The following is a 19115-nucleotide window of genomic DNA, read 5'->3' on the forward strand; positions in this document are numbered from 1 at the left end:
ATAACACTCATTAACATATACTCACCAAACGAAGGAGCACCAAAATATATCAGACAACTGTTGTCCTCCCTGAAAACAGACATCAGAGAAAACACATACGTAGTGGGAGACTTCAACACACCACTATCAACAATGGATAGATCAACAAGACAAAAAATAAGTAAAGAAACCAAAGCTCTAAATAAAGACCTAGAGCAATTGGGCTTAACAGACATCTATAGAACACTAAACCCCAAAAAAACGGAGTACACATTTTTCTCAAGCGCACACGGATCATTCTCCAGGATCGATCACATACTGGGGCACAAGACAAACATCAACAGATACACCAAGATTGAAATCATATCAACCATCTTTTCTGACCATGAAGGCATCAAACTAGAAATAAACCATAAAAAGAAGGCAAGGAACTTTCCTACCTCATGGAGATTAAAAACCACACTACTGGAAGACCATTGGACTAATGAGGAGATCAAAGAAGAAATTAAAAAATTTTTTGAATTGAACGACAAGGAGGACACCAATATCCTAAATGTATGGGATGCAGCAAAAGCAGTAATAAGAGGAAAATATATAGCAATAGAAGCTCACATCAAGAAACAAGAAAGAACGCAAAGAAACAACCTAATCTCGAAGCTCAAAGATCTAGAAAAAGAACAACAAAAAAACCCCAAAACCAGTAGAAGAAAAGAAATAATAAAAACCAAAGCAGAAATAAATGAAATTGAAACTAAAAAAACAATCCAAAAGATCAATGAAACCAAGAGCTGGTTCTTTGAAAAAATCAATAAAATAGACAAACCCCTAGCCAGGCTCACAAAGGAAAAAAGGGAGAAAGCACAAATAAACAGGATCATCAATGAAAGAGGAGAAATCACAACGGACACAGCAGAAATCAAAAGAATAATCAGTAACTACTATGAACAGTTATATGGAAACAAGTTTAACAATCTAGAGGAGATGGACAAATTCCTACAACTCTACAATCACCCAAAGCTAGATAAAGAAGAAATAGAACACCTAAACAGACCAATTACAATTAGCGAAATTGAAATGGTAATCAAAAACCTCCCCAAAAACAAAAGCCCAGGACCTGATGGATTTACAAATGAATTCTACCAAACATTCAGAGACGAATTAGTGCCTATCCTTCACAAACTCTTCCAAAAAATTGAGAAGGAAGGGACAATACCAAACACGTTCTATGAAGCCAACATTACACTAATACCAAAACCGAACAAGGACAACACAAAAAAGGAAAACTACAGGCCAATCTCCCTAATGAACACTGATGCAAAAATCCTCAATAAAATTTTAGCTATCAGAATCCAACAATGTATCCATAAGATAATTCACCACGACCAAGTAGGATTCATTCCAGGGACACAAGGATGGTTTAACATCCGAAAATCAATCAACGTTATCCAACACATCAACAAAAAGAAATATAAAAACCATATGATAATATCAATAGATGCTGAGAAAGCTTTCGACAAAGTGCAACACCCATTCATGATAAAAGCCCTTGAAATTCTTGGGATACAAGGAACATACCTCAACATCATAAAGGCCATCTATGACAAGCCAACAGCCAGTATCATTCTCAATGGTGAAAAGCTGAAAGCAATTCCATTAAGATCTGGAACAAGACAAGGATGTCCACTCTCACCATTGCTTTTCAATATAATACTGGAAGTCCTAGCCAGGGCAATAAGACAAGAGAAAGACATCCAAGGAATCCAAATAGGAAAAGAAGAAGTCAAACTATCACTATTTGCAGACGATATGATATTATACATAGAGAACCCCAAAAACTCCACAGAAAAGCTAATTCAACTCATCAATCAGTTCAGTAAAGTGGCAGGATACAAAATCAACATGCAAAAGTCAGTAGCCTTCCTATACACAAACAATAAATCTGAAGAAGAAGAAATCAAAAAGACCATCCCTTTTGTTATTGAAACAAGAAAAATCAAATATTTGGGAATAAATCTAACAAAAGAGGTAAAGGACCTATACAAAGAAAACTATAAAACACTGTTAAAAGAAATAGAAGAAGACACAAAGAAATGGAGAGACATCCCCTGCTCATGGATTGGAAGAATAAACATTATTAAAATGGCCATCCTTCCAAAAGCAATATACAGATTCAATGCTATTCCAATCAAAATTTCAATGTCATTCTTCAAAGAAATAGAACAATTATTGATGAAATTCATATGGAATCACAAAAAACCCCGAATAGCCAAAGCTCTCCTGAAAAAAAAAGAAGGGAATGGAGGCATCAGACTCCCAGACTTCAAACTATACTACAAAGCTATAATCATCAAAACTGCATGGTATTGGAACAAGAACAGACATACAGACCAATGGAATCGAATAGAAAATCCAGAAATAAACCCACAGATTTATGGTCAACTAATCTTTGACAAAGGAGCAAAGACTATGCATTGGAGCAAAGAAAGTTTGTTCAATAAATGGTGCTGGGAAAACTGGGTCGCTACATGCAAAAGAATGAAGCTTGACCACCACCTCACACCATACACAAAAATCAACTCAAAATGGATTAAAGAACTAGACATAAGACCTGAAACCATAAAATATATAGAAGGAAATATAGGCGAAACACTACGTGATTTGCACATCAAAGACATCTTTACAGACACATCACCCAAAGCAGTGATAGTGAAGGCAAAGATAAACAGCTGGGACTATATCAAATTAAAGAGCTTTTGCACAGCAAAAGAGACAATAACAAAAACAAAGAGAAACCCCACCAACTGGGAGAACATTTTTGCACCCAACACTAATGATAAAGGACTGATCACAAAAATCTGCAAAGAGCTGATGAGACTCAACAACAACAAAGAAAATAATCCAGTCAAAAAATGGGCAGAAGAGCTTAAAAGAAACTTCTCTGAAGAGGAAATGCAAATGGCCAACAGGCATATGAAAAAATGTTCAATATCACTTGTCATCAGGGAAATGCAAATCAAAACTACCATGAGATACCATCTTACACCAGTGAGAATGGCACATATTAAAAAAACTAGCAACAACAAATGTTGGCGAGGGTGTGGAGAAAAAGGAACTCTTCTGCACTGTTGGTGGGAGTGCAAACTGGTCCAACCACTGAGGAAAGCTGTGTGGAGATTTCTGGACCTACTAAACATAGAGCTTCCATATGACCCAGCAATTCCACTCCTAGGTATTTACCCAAAGGACACAGAAACATCAATTCCAAAGAACACCTGCACCCCTATGTTTATAGCAGCACTGTTTACAATAGCTAAGCTTTGGAAACAACCCAAATGCCCAAAAATAGATGACTGGATCAAGAAGATGTGGTACATATATACCATGGAATATTACTCAGCATTCAAAAAAGATAAACACATGCAATTTGCTGCAACATGGATGGCGCTGGAAGGGATCATGCTCAGCGAAATAAGCCAAAAAGAAAAAGAAAAATACCGGATGGTCTCACTCATAGCAGGAATCTAGAAAACTTAAATAAGGGACCAGGAAAATGAATAACTATAAGAAAGTGAAAATCAAAATCAACAAAAAACTATGAACCAGAGACACTTTTAGGGGGGCGGGGGCGGGAGGGGAGGGATTGGGGTCAGAATGGGGGGCTGCAATTGTATGGGGAATATAACAATAAAATTTATAAAAAAAAAAAAAAAAGAAAAAAAAAAAAGAAAACTATAAAATACTGTTAAAAGAAATAGAAGACACAAAGAAATGGAAAGACATCCCCTACTCATGGATTGGAAGAATTCACATTATCAAAATGGCCATCCTACCAAAAGCAATTTACAGATTCAACACTATACCAATAAAAATTTCAATGACATTCTTCAAAGAAATATAACAAATATTATGAAATTCATATAGAGCCATCAAAAACCCTGAATAGCCAAAGCCCTCCTGAAAAAAAAAAAAAAAAAGAAGGGAATGGAGGCATCACACTCTGAGATTTCAGACTATACTACAAAGCCATAATAATCAAAACTGCATGGTACTGGGACAAGAACAGACACATGGACCAATGGAACCAAATAGAAAACCCAGAAATAAACCCACAGATTTATGGTCAACTAATCTTTGACAAAGGAGCAAAGAATATGCACTGGAGCAAAGAAAGTTTGTTCAATATATGGTGCTGAGAAAACTGGGTCACTACATGCAAAAGAATGAAGCTTGACTACTTCCTCACACCATGCATAAACACCAAATCAAAATGGATTAAAAACTAGATATAAGACCTGAAACCATAAAATAAATAGAAGGAAATACAGGAGAAACACTATGTGATATGCACCTCAAAGACATCTTTACAGACACATCACCCAAAGCAGGCAAAGATAAACAGCTGGGACTACATCAAATTAAAGAGCTTCTGCACAGCAAAAGAGACAACAACCAAAACAAAGAGATACCCCACCGACTGGGAGAAAATTTTTGTACACAACACTAATGATAAACAACTGATCACAAAAATATACAAAGAGCTGATGAGACTCAACAAAAACAAAGGAAATAATCCAGTCAAAAAATGGGCAGAAGAGCTAAAAAGAAACTTCTCCAAAGTAGAAATGCAAATAGGCAACAGGCATATGAAAAAATGTTCAACATCACTTGCAATCAGGGAAATGCAAATTAAAACTACAATGAGATACCATCTTACACCAGCAAGAATGGCACATATTAAAAAACTAGCAACAATAAATGTTGGTGAGGATGTGGAGAAAAAGGTACTCTCCTGCACTGCTGGTGGGAGTGCAAACTGGTCCAACCACTATGGAGAGCTGTGTGGAGATTCCTCAACCTACTAAATATAGAGCTTCCATATGATCCAGCAATTCCACTCTTGGGTATTTACCCAAATGACACAGAAACATTAATTTCAAAGGGCACCTGCACCCCTATGTTTATAGCAGCACATTTACAATAGTTAAGCTATGGAAACAACCCAAACACCCAAAAACAGATGACTGGATCAAGAAGATGTGGTACATATAAACAATGGAATATTATTCAGCAATCGAAAAAGATAAGCTCATGCAGTTTGCAGCAACATGGATGGAGCTGGAAGGGATCATGCTTAGCATAATAAGCCAGCAAGAAAAAGAAAAATACTGAATGGTCTCACTCATAGCAGGAATTTAGAGAACCTAAATAAGGGACCAGCAAATAGACTAATTATAATAAAGTAAAAATCAAAATCAACAAGCAGCTATAAACCAGAGACACACTACAGGGTGGGGGGAGGCCTTCTGGGAGAGGAAGGATTAGGGTCAAAATAAGGGGGGTGCAATTGTATGGGGAATATAACTGACATGAAAATGCATACATTGTGCAAAAATGAAAAATGATGTAAGAATTATATAAAATAAAATATTAAATCAATAAATCTTTAAAAAAACAACAAAAAAGGCAACTGATTTTTGTGTATTTTGTAACCAACTACTTGATGAACTTCGTTGTTTCAATTAGTTTTTTAGTGGATTCTTCAGAATTTTCTGTGTATATTATTATGTTGTCTGCAAATAGTTATAGCTGTAACACTTTTTTACAGATTTGGAATTATTTTATATCCGTTTCATGCCTAATTGCTTTAGTAAAAACTTCCACTATAATGTTGAATAGTAGAGGTAAGACTGGACATGCTTGTCTTACACCAATTCTTAATGGAAATGATTCTCTTCTATGTACCACTGAGAATAACATTAGCTGTGGGTTTGTTATCTATGGCCTTAATTATATTGAAGTATGTCCTATCTATCACCAGTTTTTTTTTAATCATAAACAGATATTGAAACATGCCATATGCTTTCTGGCATCTATTTATATGATCATATGAGTTTTAACTTTCTTTTTATTTATGTGGTGAATTTCATTGATTTATTTTTGGATGTTGAACCATCCTTGTGTCCCTCGAATAAATCCACTTGGTCATAGTATATGATCCTTTTAATGCATTATTGAATTCTGTTTGCTAAGATTTTCTTGATAATTTTTGATCTATTTTCATCATGGAAATTAGTCTGTAGGCTTTTTTTGTGCATGTGACTTCCTAGTTTGGTTTTAGTATCAAAGTGATATTGGCCTCAGAATATATTTGGAAACATTTCCTCTTCTGCATTGTTTTTTGGAAGAGGTTGTGATGGATAGGTATTAATTAATCTTTGAAGGTTTGGAAGAACACACTAGTGAAACCATCTGGGCTTGAACTTTTGTTTTACGGGAGACTATTGATTACTGTTCAATTTCGTGGTTTGTAATTGATCTGTTCAGGTTTTCTATTTCTTCCTGATTCAGTCACATGTGGTTGTATATTTCAAAGAATTTGTCCACCTCTTCTAGGTTATTGAACTTAGTAGCATACAGATGTTTATAGCAATGTCTATGATGCTCTGAATTTCTTTGTCTGTTGTAACTTTTGTTCTGTTTTGTTTTTTTTTTCTGATTCCATTTACTTGATTTTTTTTCCCTTTGTGAGGCTAGCTAGAGGTTTGTCTATTTTGTTTGTAAGAACCAGCTTTTGGTTTCATTAATCTTTTGGACTGTCTTTTATTTCTTTTTTTTAAGATTTATTTATTTATGCATACAAGAGCTGGACTACAGGCCAGAGATGCAGGGGGTGAGAGGATTCACCAGAGACAGAGTGGGGAACAGAACAGTCAGACTGAATGAAATACACTGCTGAGGGGAGCAGTGGGCAACGCAGGAGAGGTCTGCTGCAACATGTGTGTTGCTCCCTGGCTGGCAGAGGATAGAACTCATGTTGCAGAGGCTGCAGACTGCTTCATAGTGTGGTGCTTAACCCCTTGCACCACCAAGGAGGCCCTGTCTTTTTATTTCTATTTCATTTATTTCTATTCTAATTTTTATTATTTCTTCTATGGGCTTTGGTTTTGTTTGTTCTTCTATACCTAGTTTCTTAAGGTCAGGAGTAAGATTATTTATTTGTTCTTTCTTGTTTCTTGATGTGGGCTTATGTTGTTACATACTTTCCTGTTATATACTTTCCTTATTTTTAAAAGTACTGCTTTTCCTGTGTCACATAAGTTCTGGTAGGTTGTGTCCTTATTTTTAATTGTCCCCAGGTATTTTTTAACATTTTCTTGATTTCCTCATTTAACATTTCCTCATTTAACATTTTCTTGATTTCCTCAACAGTCATTCAGTGATATGTTGTTCAGTCTCCACATGCTAAAAGGTTTTTCCTGTTTTCTTTTTCTGTTTGATTTCTATTTTGATACCATTGTGGTCAAAGAAGATGCTTGGTATGATCTCAGTCTACATGAATATATTGATACTTGTTTTGTGACCCTTTATGTGGTTGATCCTGGAGAATGTTCTTTGCACACTTGAGAATATGTATTCAGCTTTTCTTGGGTGCAGTGACCTATTTAGCCCATGTGGTCTAATTCTTTGCTTAATGCTATTGTGTCCATCTTTAATTTCTGCTTCATTGATATGTCTATTGGAAATGACATGTTTTAGCCCATGGTCCTAATGTGTTAGTTCTAATGACTGTTTCAGACTTGATTGTAATTGCTTTATGTAATCTTTGCTTCTTCATTTGATTAATAAATATTGATAAACATTATATCTTCATGATGTATTGTTCCCTTTATCATTATATAGTATTCATTTCTGTTTTTTCTTGCCTTTTTAGCTGAAAATCTTTTTTATTTTACACAAGTATGGTTGCCTACCTTAGTTTGCTTGTAGGATTGTTTTCCCACCCCATTTCTGAGCTTATGGTCATATTTTGAGCTCAGATATGTTTCCTGGAGATAGCAGAAAGTTGGATTCTCTTTTCTTATCCAACCAATCATTTTGTGCCTTTTGATTGGTCAGTTCAGTCCACTTACATTTTTGTGATTACTGATATAATAAGGTCTGCTACTGCTATGTTATCTTTAATTTAGTGGTTCTATCTATTTCCTTATACAGTTCTTTGTGGATGTTCATCTTGATTTAGATATGAGAGCTCCTTTCAGAATTTCCTGGAGGGAATACCTAATGTTTACACACGCCTTCAGTTCCTTTCCCTGAGAAGGCCTTAATTTTTTCCTCATATCCAAAGGAGAGACTTTCAGGATATAGTATTCTTGGCTGGTAGTTTGATCATGTAATTCCATTTTCTCTTTGTCCATAGTGTTTCTTAAGAGAAGTGTGATGTAAGCCTGATCTTGGTTCCTTTTTAGGTTATCTTTTCCTTCCCCTAGCCACCTTCCATATTCTTTCTTTTTCTTGAACTCTGGGAAATTTCACAACAATATGTCTGGACATAGGTCTCATTTGATATAGGAAAGCAGGTGTTATTTTCACTCCATGAACTTAAATATTTAGTTAATTCCCCAGGTTTGGGAATTTTTTTTTATTATTTCTTTAAATAATTTCTCTGCTCCCTTCTTTCTTTTATCCCCTTCTTGAATACCCAATGTCCTTATATTGCCTTTCTCATGGGGTCAGATAATCCTCAAAGGATTTGTTCATTCTTTTTTGCTTCATATTTCTCTTTATTCTTCCACCTTGCTTCTTTTGTGCATTATGGACTTTGAAGTCACTGATTCAGTTTTACATTTGGTTATACTGTTTTCATAAATTTCTCCAGAATTTTTTATTGTCTCTTTTGATCCTTTTATATCCTGCATTTCCAATTTCAATCTTCCATTCATCAGTTTTATTTCTGAAAACATTAATTTGTTTTCCTGAGTTTTCTTGCAAATCTTAGGTCAGTTTTTCTCTGTTTTCTCCTATTACTTGGAATTTATTTTATGATGACAATTTTGAACTCTTCATCTGATAGAAAGAAAAGATCTTACATGTTCATGATTGGTTTCTACAGATTTGTTCCCTCTCTCCCTGTGATGAAGTCTTCCCCTGAGGACTGAAGTTGCTTTTGTTATATATATCCATCTCTTCATATTTTCATCTCCTGTTTTAAGTGTACAGAGATAGTGTTGTATGTCTGGGAGAACTACTTTGTTTCTGCCTCTTCTGGGGGGAGGTGTCTGTTAATGAACTTGATATGGTACACTGATGTCCCTCTTCTCTGGATTTTTGACCTGTGTCTCTGCAGTCTGCCTACAAGGATTTAGTACAACTTTACAATGATCATTTTAGGCATTTTCAAGCACAATTTCATTGTATCAGCCAAAGTCCAGAGGGATGTGGCAAGAGGGAGTTTCACCTTTCTGCACTTATTCTTCACTGGGGAACCTGCCCACCTGGCTCACCCCAACTCTGCTGCACATATGTCCCCACAGTTTGGTCCACATTAAGCAGCTCTCCCATCAAGTTTTCCTCCCTGATTACTTTTTTCCAGGCTCCTTTCTCTATACCTCCATTTCATTTTGTTGTTTAGTTGAATTTCCTTAGCATTTCTCTTGTTGAATGTTTGGCCTCTGAGGTTCTCAGTATGCTTTAGTTTTGCCCCAAGTCACAGGATTCTCTGAATTCAGTGCCTGCCTGGAGTACTTTACATTAATCTCTGAGAAACAAAGTAGGTGACCTCCTCTGACACCATCTTGAGTGCTGTTCTAATTCTGCTCAATTTCTTTGTATTTAATTAATTGGTCTGTTTAGATTTTCAGTTTCTTCTGATACATCAATGAATCACAGTATGTTTCTAAGAATTTGTCCATTTCTTTTTTGTCTATATAATTTACTAATGTGAAAAATGTCTGCAATGTCTCTTCTTTCTTTTCTGTTTCCATTTATTAGAATTTTCTTTCTTTTTACTTAGTCTAGCTAAAAGCACGTCTGTTGTGTTTACCTTTAAAAAAAAAACCAGCTTCTTTCTTCATTGATTTTTTGGTACTATCTTTTGGAGTTTGATTTTATTAATTTATACTCTAATTTTTATTTTCTTCCTTTAATAGCTTTTGCCTTCACTTGTTCTATTTTCTAATTCCATAAGGTATTAGATTAGATTATTTGAGTTTTTTTTCTTGTTTCTTGATGTAGACTTACATTGCTATACATTTCTCTCAGAGTACTGTTTCAGTTGCATTTTATGGATTTTGGTAATGCCTATCTTTTTGTTCATCTCCAGGTATTTCTTTAAGCTCTTCTTTGATTTCTTCACTAGTCTAATAGTCATTCAGTAGCACGTTGCCTCATCTTTACATATTAGGTTTTTTCCCCACATTTTACAGTTGAGTTCTAGGGAAGATACTTCATATGACTTCAATCTTCTTGGATTTATTGACTTTTTGGTGATCCAACTTGAGGTATATTCTGAAGAATATTCCATGTGCATTTGAGAAAAGGGTGTACTGAGATTTTTTTTTTAATGTTGTGCCCTATAAATGGTTATTAGGGCCATGTGGGCTAATTTCTCATTGAAGGTTATTGTTTTCCTTATTGATAGTTTTGTCTGGTTAATCAATTTATATAAATGGGGTGTTGAAATTGCTTTTTATTATTGCATTGCTGAAAATGTCTATTTTTATGTTTGTCAACCACAAATGCATGGAAAACTTTATTTCCATATCAGAAATTTTAAATGCTTAAATAAGAAAACAAAAAAAGATTGAAGAAAATTCAGAAAGCGAAGTCAAAGTCATACAAGAGGATTCAGAAAAACTCATCAAAGAGATACAATGAAATTCAGAAAAATGAATGAGCTCAGAAGGAAAATAAGTGAACAAAAGGTAGAAATTCAATTTTTGTGTATAATATTAAGAGATTCAGAAAGTAAAATCCTCAAGAAATGAGATAAAGAAAAGGAGAGTAAGCTAGGAATGCAGATTAGACCAAATAAAGGGTCAAATCAGTGACCTTGATAGTAATGCACAAACACTAGAAAACAGTAGAAAAAAGAGAAAAAGATGTAAAAAGAAAATGAGGAAGCACTCAGAACTATCTGACTCCATTAGGAAAGACAACATAAGTACAACAGATATTCTAGAAGGGAAAGGAGAGAGAGGGACAGAGAACTTTTCAAATAAATAATAGGGAAAAACTTCCCATATCTGGTGAAGAAAATAAATATACCGGTCCATGAACCTAAAAAGAACACCCAGTTATCTAATGCAATGATACTTAAATCAAGACACACAATAGTGAAACCACCAAGAGTTTAAAATAAAGAATATTAAAGGCAGGTAGGAAAAATGCAGGTAGTACATAGAATAGTACACCCATCAGAATTCTCAGCACAGACTCTATAGGCAATGAGAGACTTGAATGGCATATTCAAAATACTGAAGGATAAAAAACTGCCAGCAGTAATACTATATCTTGCAAGACTTCTTTTCAGATGAGGAAGAAATAAAGAACTTCTAGCAAATACTGAGGAGTTTGCAAACACTAGACCTCCTATATAAGCCGTGTTGCAAGGAACTCTTCTACCTAAAATAAAGGAAAGGAAACTCACAAAAAAAATTGAACAAGTAGACTCAAAAACTAAAGAAAAAATTACAATAGAAGCCCTCATAAATCAATAATCACCCTAAACATAAATGGGTCCAAAATACAAATTAAAAGGTACAGGGTGGCTGATTGGATTAAAAAAACAACTTTCTGTTTTTTTCCAAGAGACCCATCTGACCTTCAAAAATAAGCATAGTCTCAAAGTAAATGGTTGGCAACAATCTTATAAGCACAAGATACTCAATAAGGGCTGGGGGGTAGTCATACTTATATCTGACAAAATAGATGTTCAGCTATAAAATATAACAAGAGACAGGATGGATATTATATAATGATTAAGAGATCAATAGATGAGGACAAGATAACATTCATCAATATATTATCCACTAAATGAAGGTGCCTCAAAATATACAAAACAAGGCACTATAATTTCTAAAGTAGTTAATAAAATGAGACCTTAGTGAAATGTACCAGAAAATAGAAAATTTTCAAACACAAAATGAACAATTTTTAAAGATTGGTGAGTGTGTGTGTGTGTGTATCACAATGTTCGGAGTAGACTGAAAAATATCAAGTGAATCATAAATAGAACATAGAATGTGGGGTATGGAGTAAAGAGAACCCAAATTTTGTGAATGACTGATGTAAATTATTTGCCTACATTATTTCATTTAAGGGATCCTGGTATCTTTTTCTCTGGAATGTATAAGACATTGAGCAACTTCTGACATTGTAAAACACGAACATAATAGATCTTGCGTTGGAATAATCTGGATCCATGGATCAGTATGGCGGAGTCTTGTAATGGCCTTCATTATAGTGGCATAAGAACCAGTAGCACTGTTTTCTTTGCAGCAACAGACATATCGAGAGTCTGTGGGAATAGCTGCCCCTCTAGCTCTGCAGTAACTTAGGTAGTTGTCAGAGCATGACACACCATTTGCCATGGGTTTCACAGGAAGTCAAAACCAGTCTCAGAGCAAGTGGACCAGGCAGGCTTCTGGGGCCACACATATTTTCGTACTCTGTCCTGATCAGCCACAGATGGAAATTTATTCAAGGAAGCAATGCTTGATGCCTGAGATTTCCTACTTTTAAATCCCAGCCCCAGCACTTACAGGTCAAGTAAGCTGGGTATAGTTTCTAACTTTGAGTTGTTCTGTAAGTTAATGAGAATATCCGTGAAAGGCAATTAGTCAGCGCCTGGCTCTTGGTATAACTCCAATATATGTCAACTTTTATTATTCTTTACACTTAAAGTACCATCTTTAAAAATGCAAACACCCAGGGAGGCATGCCTTGTTACCAGTTAACATTTCCGGGGAGATTCCCACCATTTGAATGTCAATTAAGGTGTAGTGAGCAGCAAGAGACCAAGGATTGAAACCTGGGAGAAGCCAAGAACTAGGCCAAAAGAGAGAAATAGCTTTGACATTTTGCTCAGAGCTACAGTGATTCTTCTACATGGAAAAGCACCCAATCATTGCAGCTATCCAAGCGCAAACTCCGGCTGCTGCAGGAAAGTAATCTAATTGTTGAATTCAGATCGTAAGATCCATGGCCCTTGGGACCTTAGGGAATGCCCTTCTCTCTATCAACTGTTCCACCTCAGAGGACTCTATATATGGATCTTCTATAGTTGGAGATATTAAGCTGTAAAGCCTACATATTAGAGCTCTTTGTTTTCTGACCTGCCACGGAGCATATGCAAAGACCTTGGACACTGATGTGTGTGCTGCACAACCCCCTGTGGAGACCGCTTATATGAGTTCTTGCTTTTAACAGCCCATGGAAAGCGGCCACCCCTTTATACAAAGCAGCGTGCGTCCCTTCAACATTTCCATTTGTAAAGACATCCATCACTGCTATAAATCAGTATTTTGTAGATTTCAGCATCCTTTCCTAACCAGCAAGGAGAGAAGAGGAAATGGCATTTTGGAGACTTTCGGTGAAGTTGTTGAGTACCAAATGCATGTGTTATCATTATTTTTCTCCCTCAGGTGCCCAGGAGAGGCAAATTTAGGCACAAACCTACATTTAGAGACTCCATTTCACCTCTTGCAGGAACAGAGTGGAGTCCACCCAGGGACACGCACACTTATTCACACATCCAGCTCTTTTGCTGGATGAAGCACTGACCTGTTAGGCCGGCGGCCTCGGCAGACAGGAAGGCACTCCAAGACAAGAGGAAAAACAGGCCTGTCTCCAGCATCGGGAACTCACACAGTTTGGTAAATTTGGTCAAGTGACAAAAATGTGTTAAGGAAAACATCAACTGCTTTGGACATAAATTTCCTTCTTGACTGAGAAAAATGAACTGCGTTGTGACACTTCTAGAATAAGAGAACTGATTTTCATACCTGACTGGGAGGTTGTAACTCTCACTGGGATCTACTTCAAAGGCTAGCATGAGCTTCATGGGGGGCTGAGCACGCTGGAATAAACACAAGCTTCTGTTCAAATTAAAAAAATGTGTCTTACTAAGAGATAATATCAACTAACTGTGGGTACAAAATCCTTTGGCTGGGCTTCAACACTTGGGGTGTGCCCCTCAGGAGGCAGCAGCAGATCTGGGAAAGAAAAGGCAAGGAGAGAGTGACTGAGGTGGGGGTACCATAAGAGCATCGGCTGTTCCCTGGGGAGTGCTAGTCTGTGGACAGATGACTTTGATGAAACTGCTCTCCTAGAGATGGAAATTGGATCAGAAGGAAATTTATGTTCAGTGATAGGGCAACTGCTTAGGCCTCTTGGTAGAAGTAGGATGAAGGAAAGACATGTTATTTCTAGGTCAATCGAGATACCCTTTGGCAGGCAATGGCTCATTTTACCTGGGATGATGATTGATAGTCTATAAATTGCAAATAGAACAAAGGCATAGTGATCCCAGTCATGCAGCGGATGTGTTATGGAGAGAGATGATCAGGAATGTAGGATTGATGCAAAAGGGTTACTTTGCAATTGTATAGTATATATGTGTGTGTATGCTATACATATATATATATTCAGTATACATATATATATCTATGTATACTGAATATATATATATATGCTGTATGTGCAGTCATATATATAGATGTAGATGTAGATATTTTGTTGCATTTTTTATTCCTCTAGAATTTTTTATTCCTCACATTAGGAGATGTTAGACAGAAAACCAGAACAGACCATGACTATTTAGTAGTAGTCCATGACTCCTGGGCTGGAAAATCTTCATCTTAGGGTTAGCTCCATCAGTCACTGGCTATGTGATTTCTGAGCAGTATGTTAACCCTTCTGGGACTAATTCCTATCCTACGTGAACTGGCAATAAGAAGAATACATAGTCCTAGAGTGTGGAGAATAAAATGAGGTGAAGCATATTAAAAATGTTTTGTAAAGTCTTAGAAAGGACAAAATATAAAAAATACAGAATTATTTGGTAGTTAGGAATATATTGATTCTAGAAGTCAGTTCCGCAGGGGCGCCTATTTCATGGTGTCAGCTTACACAAACAGTTACGTATGATAAAATCATGGTGAATATTAACTGAGATATTTCATATAAAACAAACAGCAAAGGGCCTGACATATTACAGGTACTGTTTAGATTAGTGATCATTATTTTTGTTAGAAATCAGCCCTTTTTTCAATTTATTTAATTTCTATCAATAAAGACGACATTCTCCAGAGTTTCCAGGACAATACTTTGGATAAAGAGGCCTTTATTCTCTTCTATTCTTTGTCTCTTATAACAAACCAATAATTAAGTCCTCAAGATTCTTTCCTCTAAAACCTGGTCCCCTTCCTGATGTTTCCCCCATAGTTCATCATCACACTTTCCATCTATTCTAATCATTCTCCTTTTCTGAATCATCTTATATACCAATTCTTCATTTATGTCATAAAATGAAGAAACCTCCACAAGCCAACTCGATCCCATCTCTGTCCCCTCAGCTCACCAGTCTGGACATTCTGGTCTTCTCAAGCACATGTGTCAAGTGTTCTATCAGTCCCATCTCCACATCTTAATGAATTCTTGTCTTCTCAGTGTGTAGCCTTAGCTTATAGCTTACCTTTCAGGCAAATCCAAGTCCCACTCTGCACGCTGTGCTGCTTTTAAAATTATTTTCCAGAAAAGGTTGGCAACTCATCTATTGAACTATTATAGTCACAGTGTCATTTGAATTTTTATAGTTGTAATAAATTGGCTATGGTCTTGGAATTCACTTTTTATCCAACTCTGATTGTAGAGCTTGTCTTTCCATGTTTAGTTGAAGACTAAGACTAGTTGAAGACAAGACCCATGTTTTAAACATTTTCTGATTATTTTTGAAATCTTAGTAGAACCTAACTCTTTAGCAACTACTCAGTGAATCTCTGGGCCAGTCTCCAATAGAAAAAGATTTTGCTTTCTTTATCTGAGACCATGACGCTTCTTGTATCCTGTTCCCTCTCTTTTCCCCAAGATGTTTGACCTTGGATTCTTTGCTCAGTCTCTTCTTGGTGACCTTCATTTAGCCCTCACACTTGGCATTGGTCTTTTGGCTTTCTTCCTCAATTGCCACTTACTTTTGTCCATCTGAATGCTCTGAGTGATCAATCCATGACACCAACCTCATTCTGTGACTCAAATCTTCTAGAAACTCTAGCTGTCCTCCCACCCTATACTCCCTAAACAAAAGAGAGAATGAGAAACACCATTGCCCGATGTGGCAAGCATGTCATTTCTACATTGTTTTTTGGTGCCCTTCTATAAAATAGCTTTGGAAACTTACTTAAACCCACATTCATCTTTGACTTAGCCACTGCCATGAGCTAGTGATTGACACAAGTATGAAAAGGAGGCAGAGAATATCCAGTTTATCACTCCCAATCAATCCTGTCTCATTCTTGACTTTGAATCTCCAGTTCTTCCCCTTGACCCTAGTATAGCCAATCCTGATGTCTATGTGTCTACCTATTTTCCAAGTTGGTAATTTTTTTAAGACTCTAGATAGCCTAGGTCAGACAGTATCAGTAATACTAAAACTAGTTTTGGATAAGGAAAGAGCCTAGTCCCTTCTGCCACTGGTACCAATTACGGCCTAAGAAACACTGAGAACCAGAATGGCTCCAGCAACATTTTATCACACTTGAATTAGAAAATGTAGTCATTTTCTGGCCTGGAGGTTGCCCATACTCAGAAACATCCCAGGGACTTTAACAGTTCGTAACACTTCCCAGTTTTCTATGAACAGACAAAGGATATCAGTGCTGTGACAACAGCATATGCAGACCCCATTGCAAATGAGCCCGCGAAGATCCCCAGGAAATTTCCCACGGACTGGAAGAATGCCGCTGCATCAAATGCATTTGGGTTCTCCTTGGGACTGTAAATGGAGATAGAGCTGAAACGAGAAGAGGGTGAGGATTAGTCGATAACTTCCATTTTATAATCCAAATGCCAGAGGTCAGAGCTAGCACCCACTTTCGGCATGGGTGCCTTCTCCCCTAAAAGTTAGGTGTTGCTGGAAAGAGTTCAGGAGGAACAGATGAGACAGGGAAAGGAAGAAAGCTTCCTCTTTACTTACAGCCCAATCCCATGGTATCCATATATTGCTGCCAGTCAGTAAACATTTTTATATCGGAAGGGTTGTAAAGAATTTTGTTTCTGAGCAAACTAGGCATTAAAACATGGTAGGTGTATAAGGAATCTGCTGAGGAGATAGATAACTGTGAATTATTTAGTGGCCATATGTCTTTAGTGCTGTTATATATTCACAAATGTTCCTGATAAAAAGTGCACTTTTATGGCCTGTGCACAAATGGGCAATACAAATCATAGCCTGCACAAAATATTCTGCTGTGATCTTGTCATAAACCACAAAACATTGCTCGTCTCCAGTGTAACCCTTCAGAAACAGAGCCAAACCATGTTCAGAGCGTCCTGGTAATAATCCCCAGGGAGAGACAAAACCCTCATTTTCCCACTGAAACAAATGGCAGCAGCTGCCCGAGGTCATCTTTTATACCCTAATTCTGGTGACTGTCAACATGTTCATTTCCATAGAAAAAAATCAATCTTCCAATAGGCAGTCTGTTCACTTAAATATTTTTGAGGACATCATCTTTACTGTTTTTTTGTAAATCAGGGCCTGAAATCCCTCAGTGGTAATATGAAGGACGAGTTCATATTTTAGGAAAAACATGAACTCCATATTGTAGCATTAAAATGAACAGATGTATGAGAACCGGTAACTTTGAGGCAACTAATGAAGACACATTTCAGTTGCTGCTTGTTGTTGTTGCAGTTTTTATTTTAATATGAGCTCTTTAAAACTAATCAGGAAAAGTCAAGAATTTTGCAATAAGTTCTATAAGGGACTTTACAGCAGTGCAGAGAGTATCAAGAACACTAAACACAATGACTGGAGATTAGGTTGGATTTTAAGAGACATAAATTCATCTTTTATGGTTTGGATGATTTGAACATGTTAACCTTCTGACGTAACTTTTATATCTAGAAACTAGTTAAGAGAGAAGAGTAGGGGGTGTGGATACCAATGCTCCTACAGGAAGATATGTGGCTTAAAAAAAGGTACTTTCAAATGTTCTTAGCTTTTTCCCTAGATGTCTTAAAATCCCTAAAGTAGGCCAAACACTTCTGCTTTGATCATGTAATTGGATAAGGAAGATGAATGTGGATCTCGAATGGAACCCTGAAATGTATGCAAGGAAAGGATTGTCTTTGAAGTTTTTTACCTTTTGTAAAGTGTTGTGCTTTGCAGAAAAAGGAAAAGTAAACTCATATTTGCTCCTTTGTACATGAAAGTTCTGGGAAAGGGATTAAACCCCATGGCTGTTATGAAACTTGGTGCCCATAGCTGCAAAGATTGAGGGATGTGTGAGGAGACATTCACGAGCATATTTCATCATTGCAAAAAAGAAACAACAATGAGAAAGCTTCTGTTTGTATTGCTTTTCAAATAAAGTTTTTTTTTTCATGCAATAACCCAGCTTTGTAAATAATTTGGTCAATTCTTGAAGCCACTACCTATTGATCTGACCAGGCACCTCTTCACCAGCAACTCCACCTCCACACTCCTCCCCTAAACTGTTTTCTCTATCTTGAAGTTTTCCCAACTTAACTCACTATCATCACATCACCTGGCCATAGCCTGTACCACTGTTAATAGGTAGTGTGTTTCTTTAAGTCAACTCATTTTTATCCAAACTCAAGAGCTTTTATTAAAGAACTTTCATGAAATCATAATTTTGATGTCTAATTATATTTCTTTTTTAAATACATATGAGATAGTATAATTACTCAATTTGAAAAGAAAAAAGAAAATTTAACTGTGCATCACCTAAAATCATCTGAGTTATTGCACTGGTTCTCAGTCTGCATTTGGGGAGAGGTTCTTTTCCAGGGCACTGATCCCCACCCAACAGATGACAGTCAAACTTCATACCCTACCTCTGATATTTGACTTAACTGAAGGGAATGCTTAATTCCTCTAGACCTATGGAGATGTGTCCATTGAATTCGATGCCCCTTAAATTACCCAGAATGCATGTGCTGGGTCCCCACTATGTGCCAATTGATGCATTGAGTGTAGGATGTTGGAGGCCAGCAGGGAAGGGAATAGATTAGAAGAGAAGCAGAATATGGTTCAACATTTTATTCAAATTTGCAGGGCATATCTAAGCAAAGAATCCTAAGTATAGATGACTGCTAGCTCTTTTTTCTATTTTTTT

The 19115-nt window shown here is 36.5% G+C and overlaps 1 protein-coding gene across 1 annotated transcript in view; it reads right to left on the reverse strand.

Annotated features, from left to right (window-relative positions):
* The window catches only part of SLC9A9 (solute carrier family 9 member A9), a gene marked incomplete at both ends in the record, with an annotated part of 608321 nt that overhangs the window by 304602 nt on the left and 284604 nt on the right, over positions 1-19115 (reverse strand). The window contains 2 exons of the mRNA XM_084232807.1: positions 13540-13675; positions 16642-16765. Of these exons, the coding sequence (XP_084088933.1) occupies positions 13540-13675; positions 16642-16765 (260 nt within the window). The remainder of the gene's footprint in view (positions 1-13539; positions 13676-16641; positions 16766-19115) is intronic.

The sequence above is a fragment of the Talpa europaea genome (genome assembly GCF_964194135.1).
Source record: "Talpa europaea genome assembly, chromosome: 4".
In the NCBI taxonomy this organism is placed as follows: domain Eukaryota; kingdom Metazoa; phylum Chordata; class Mammalia; order Eulipotyphla; family Talpidae; genus Talpa; species Talpa europaea.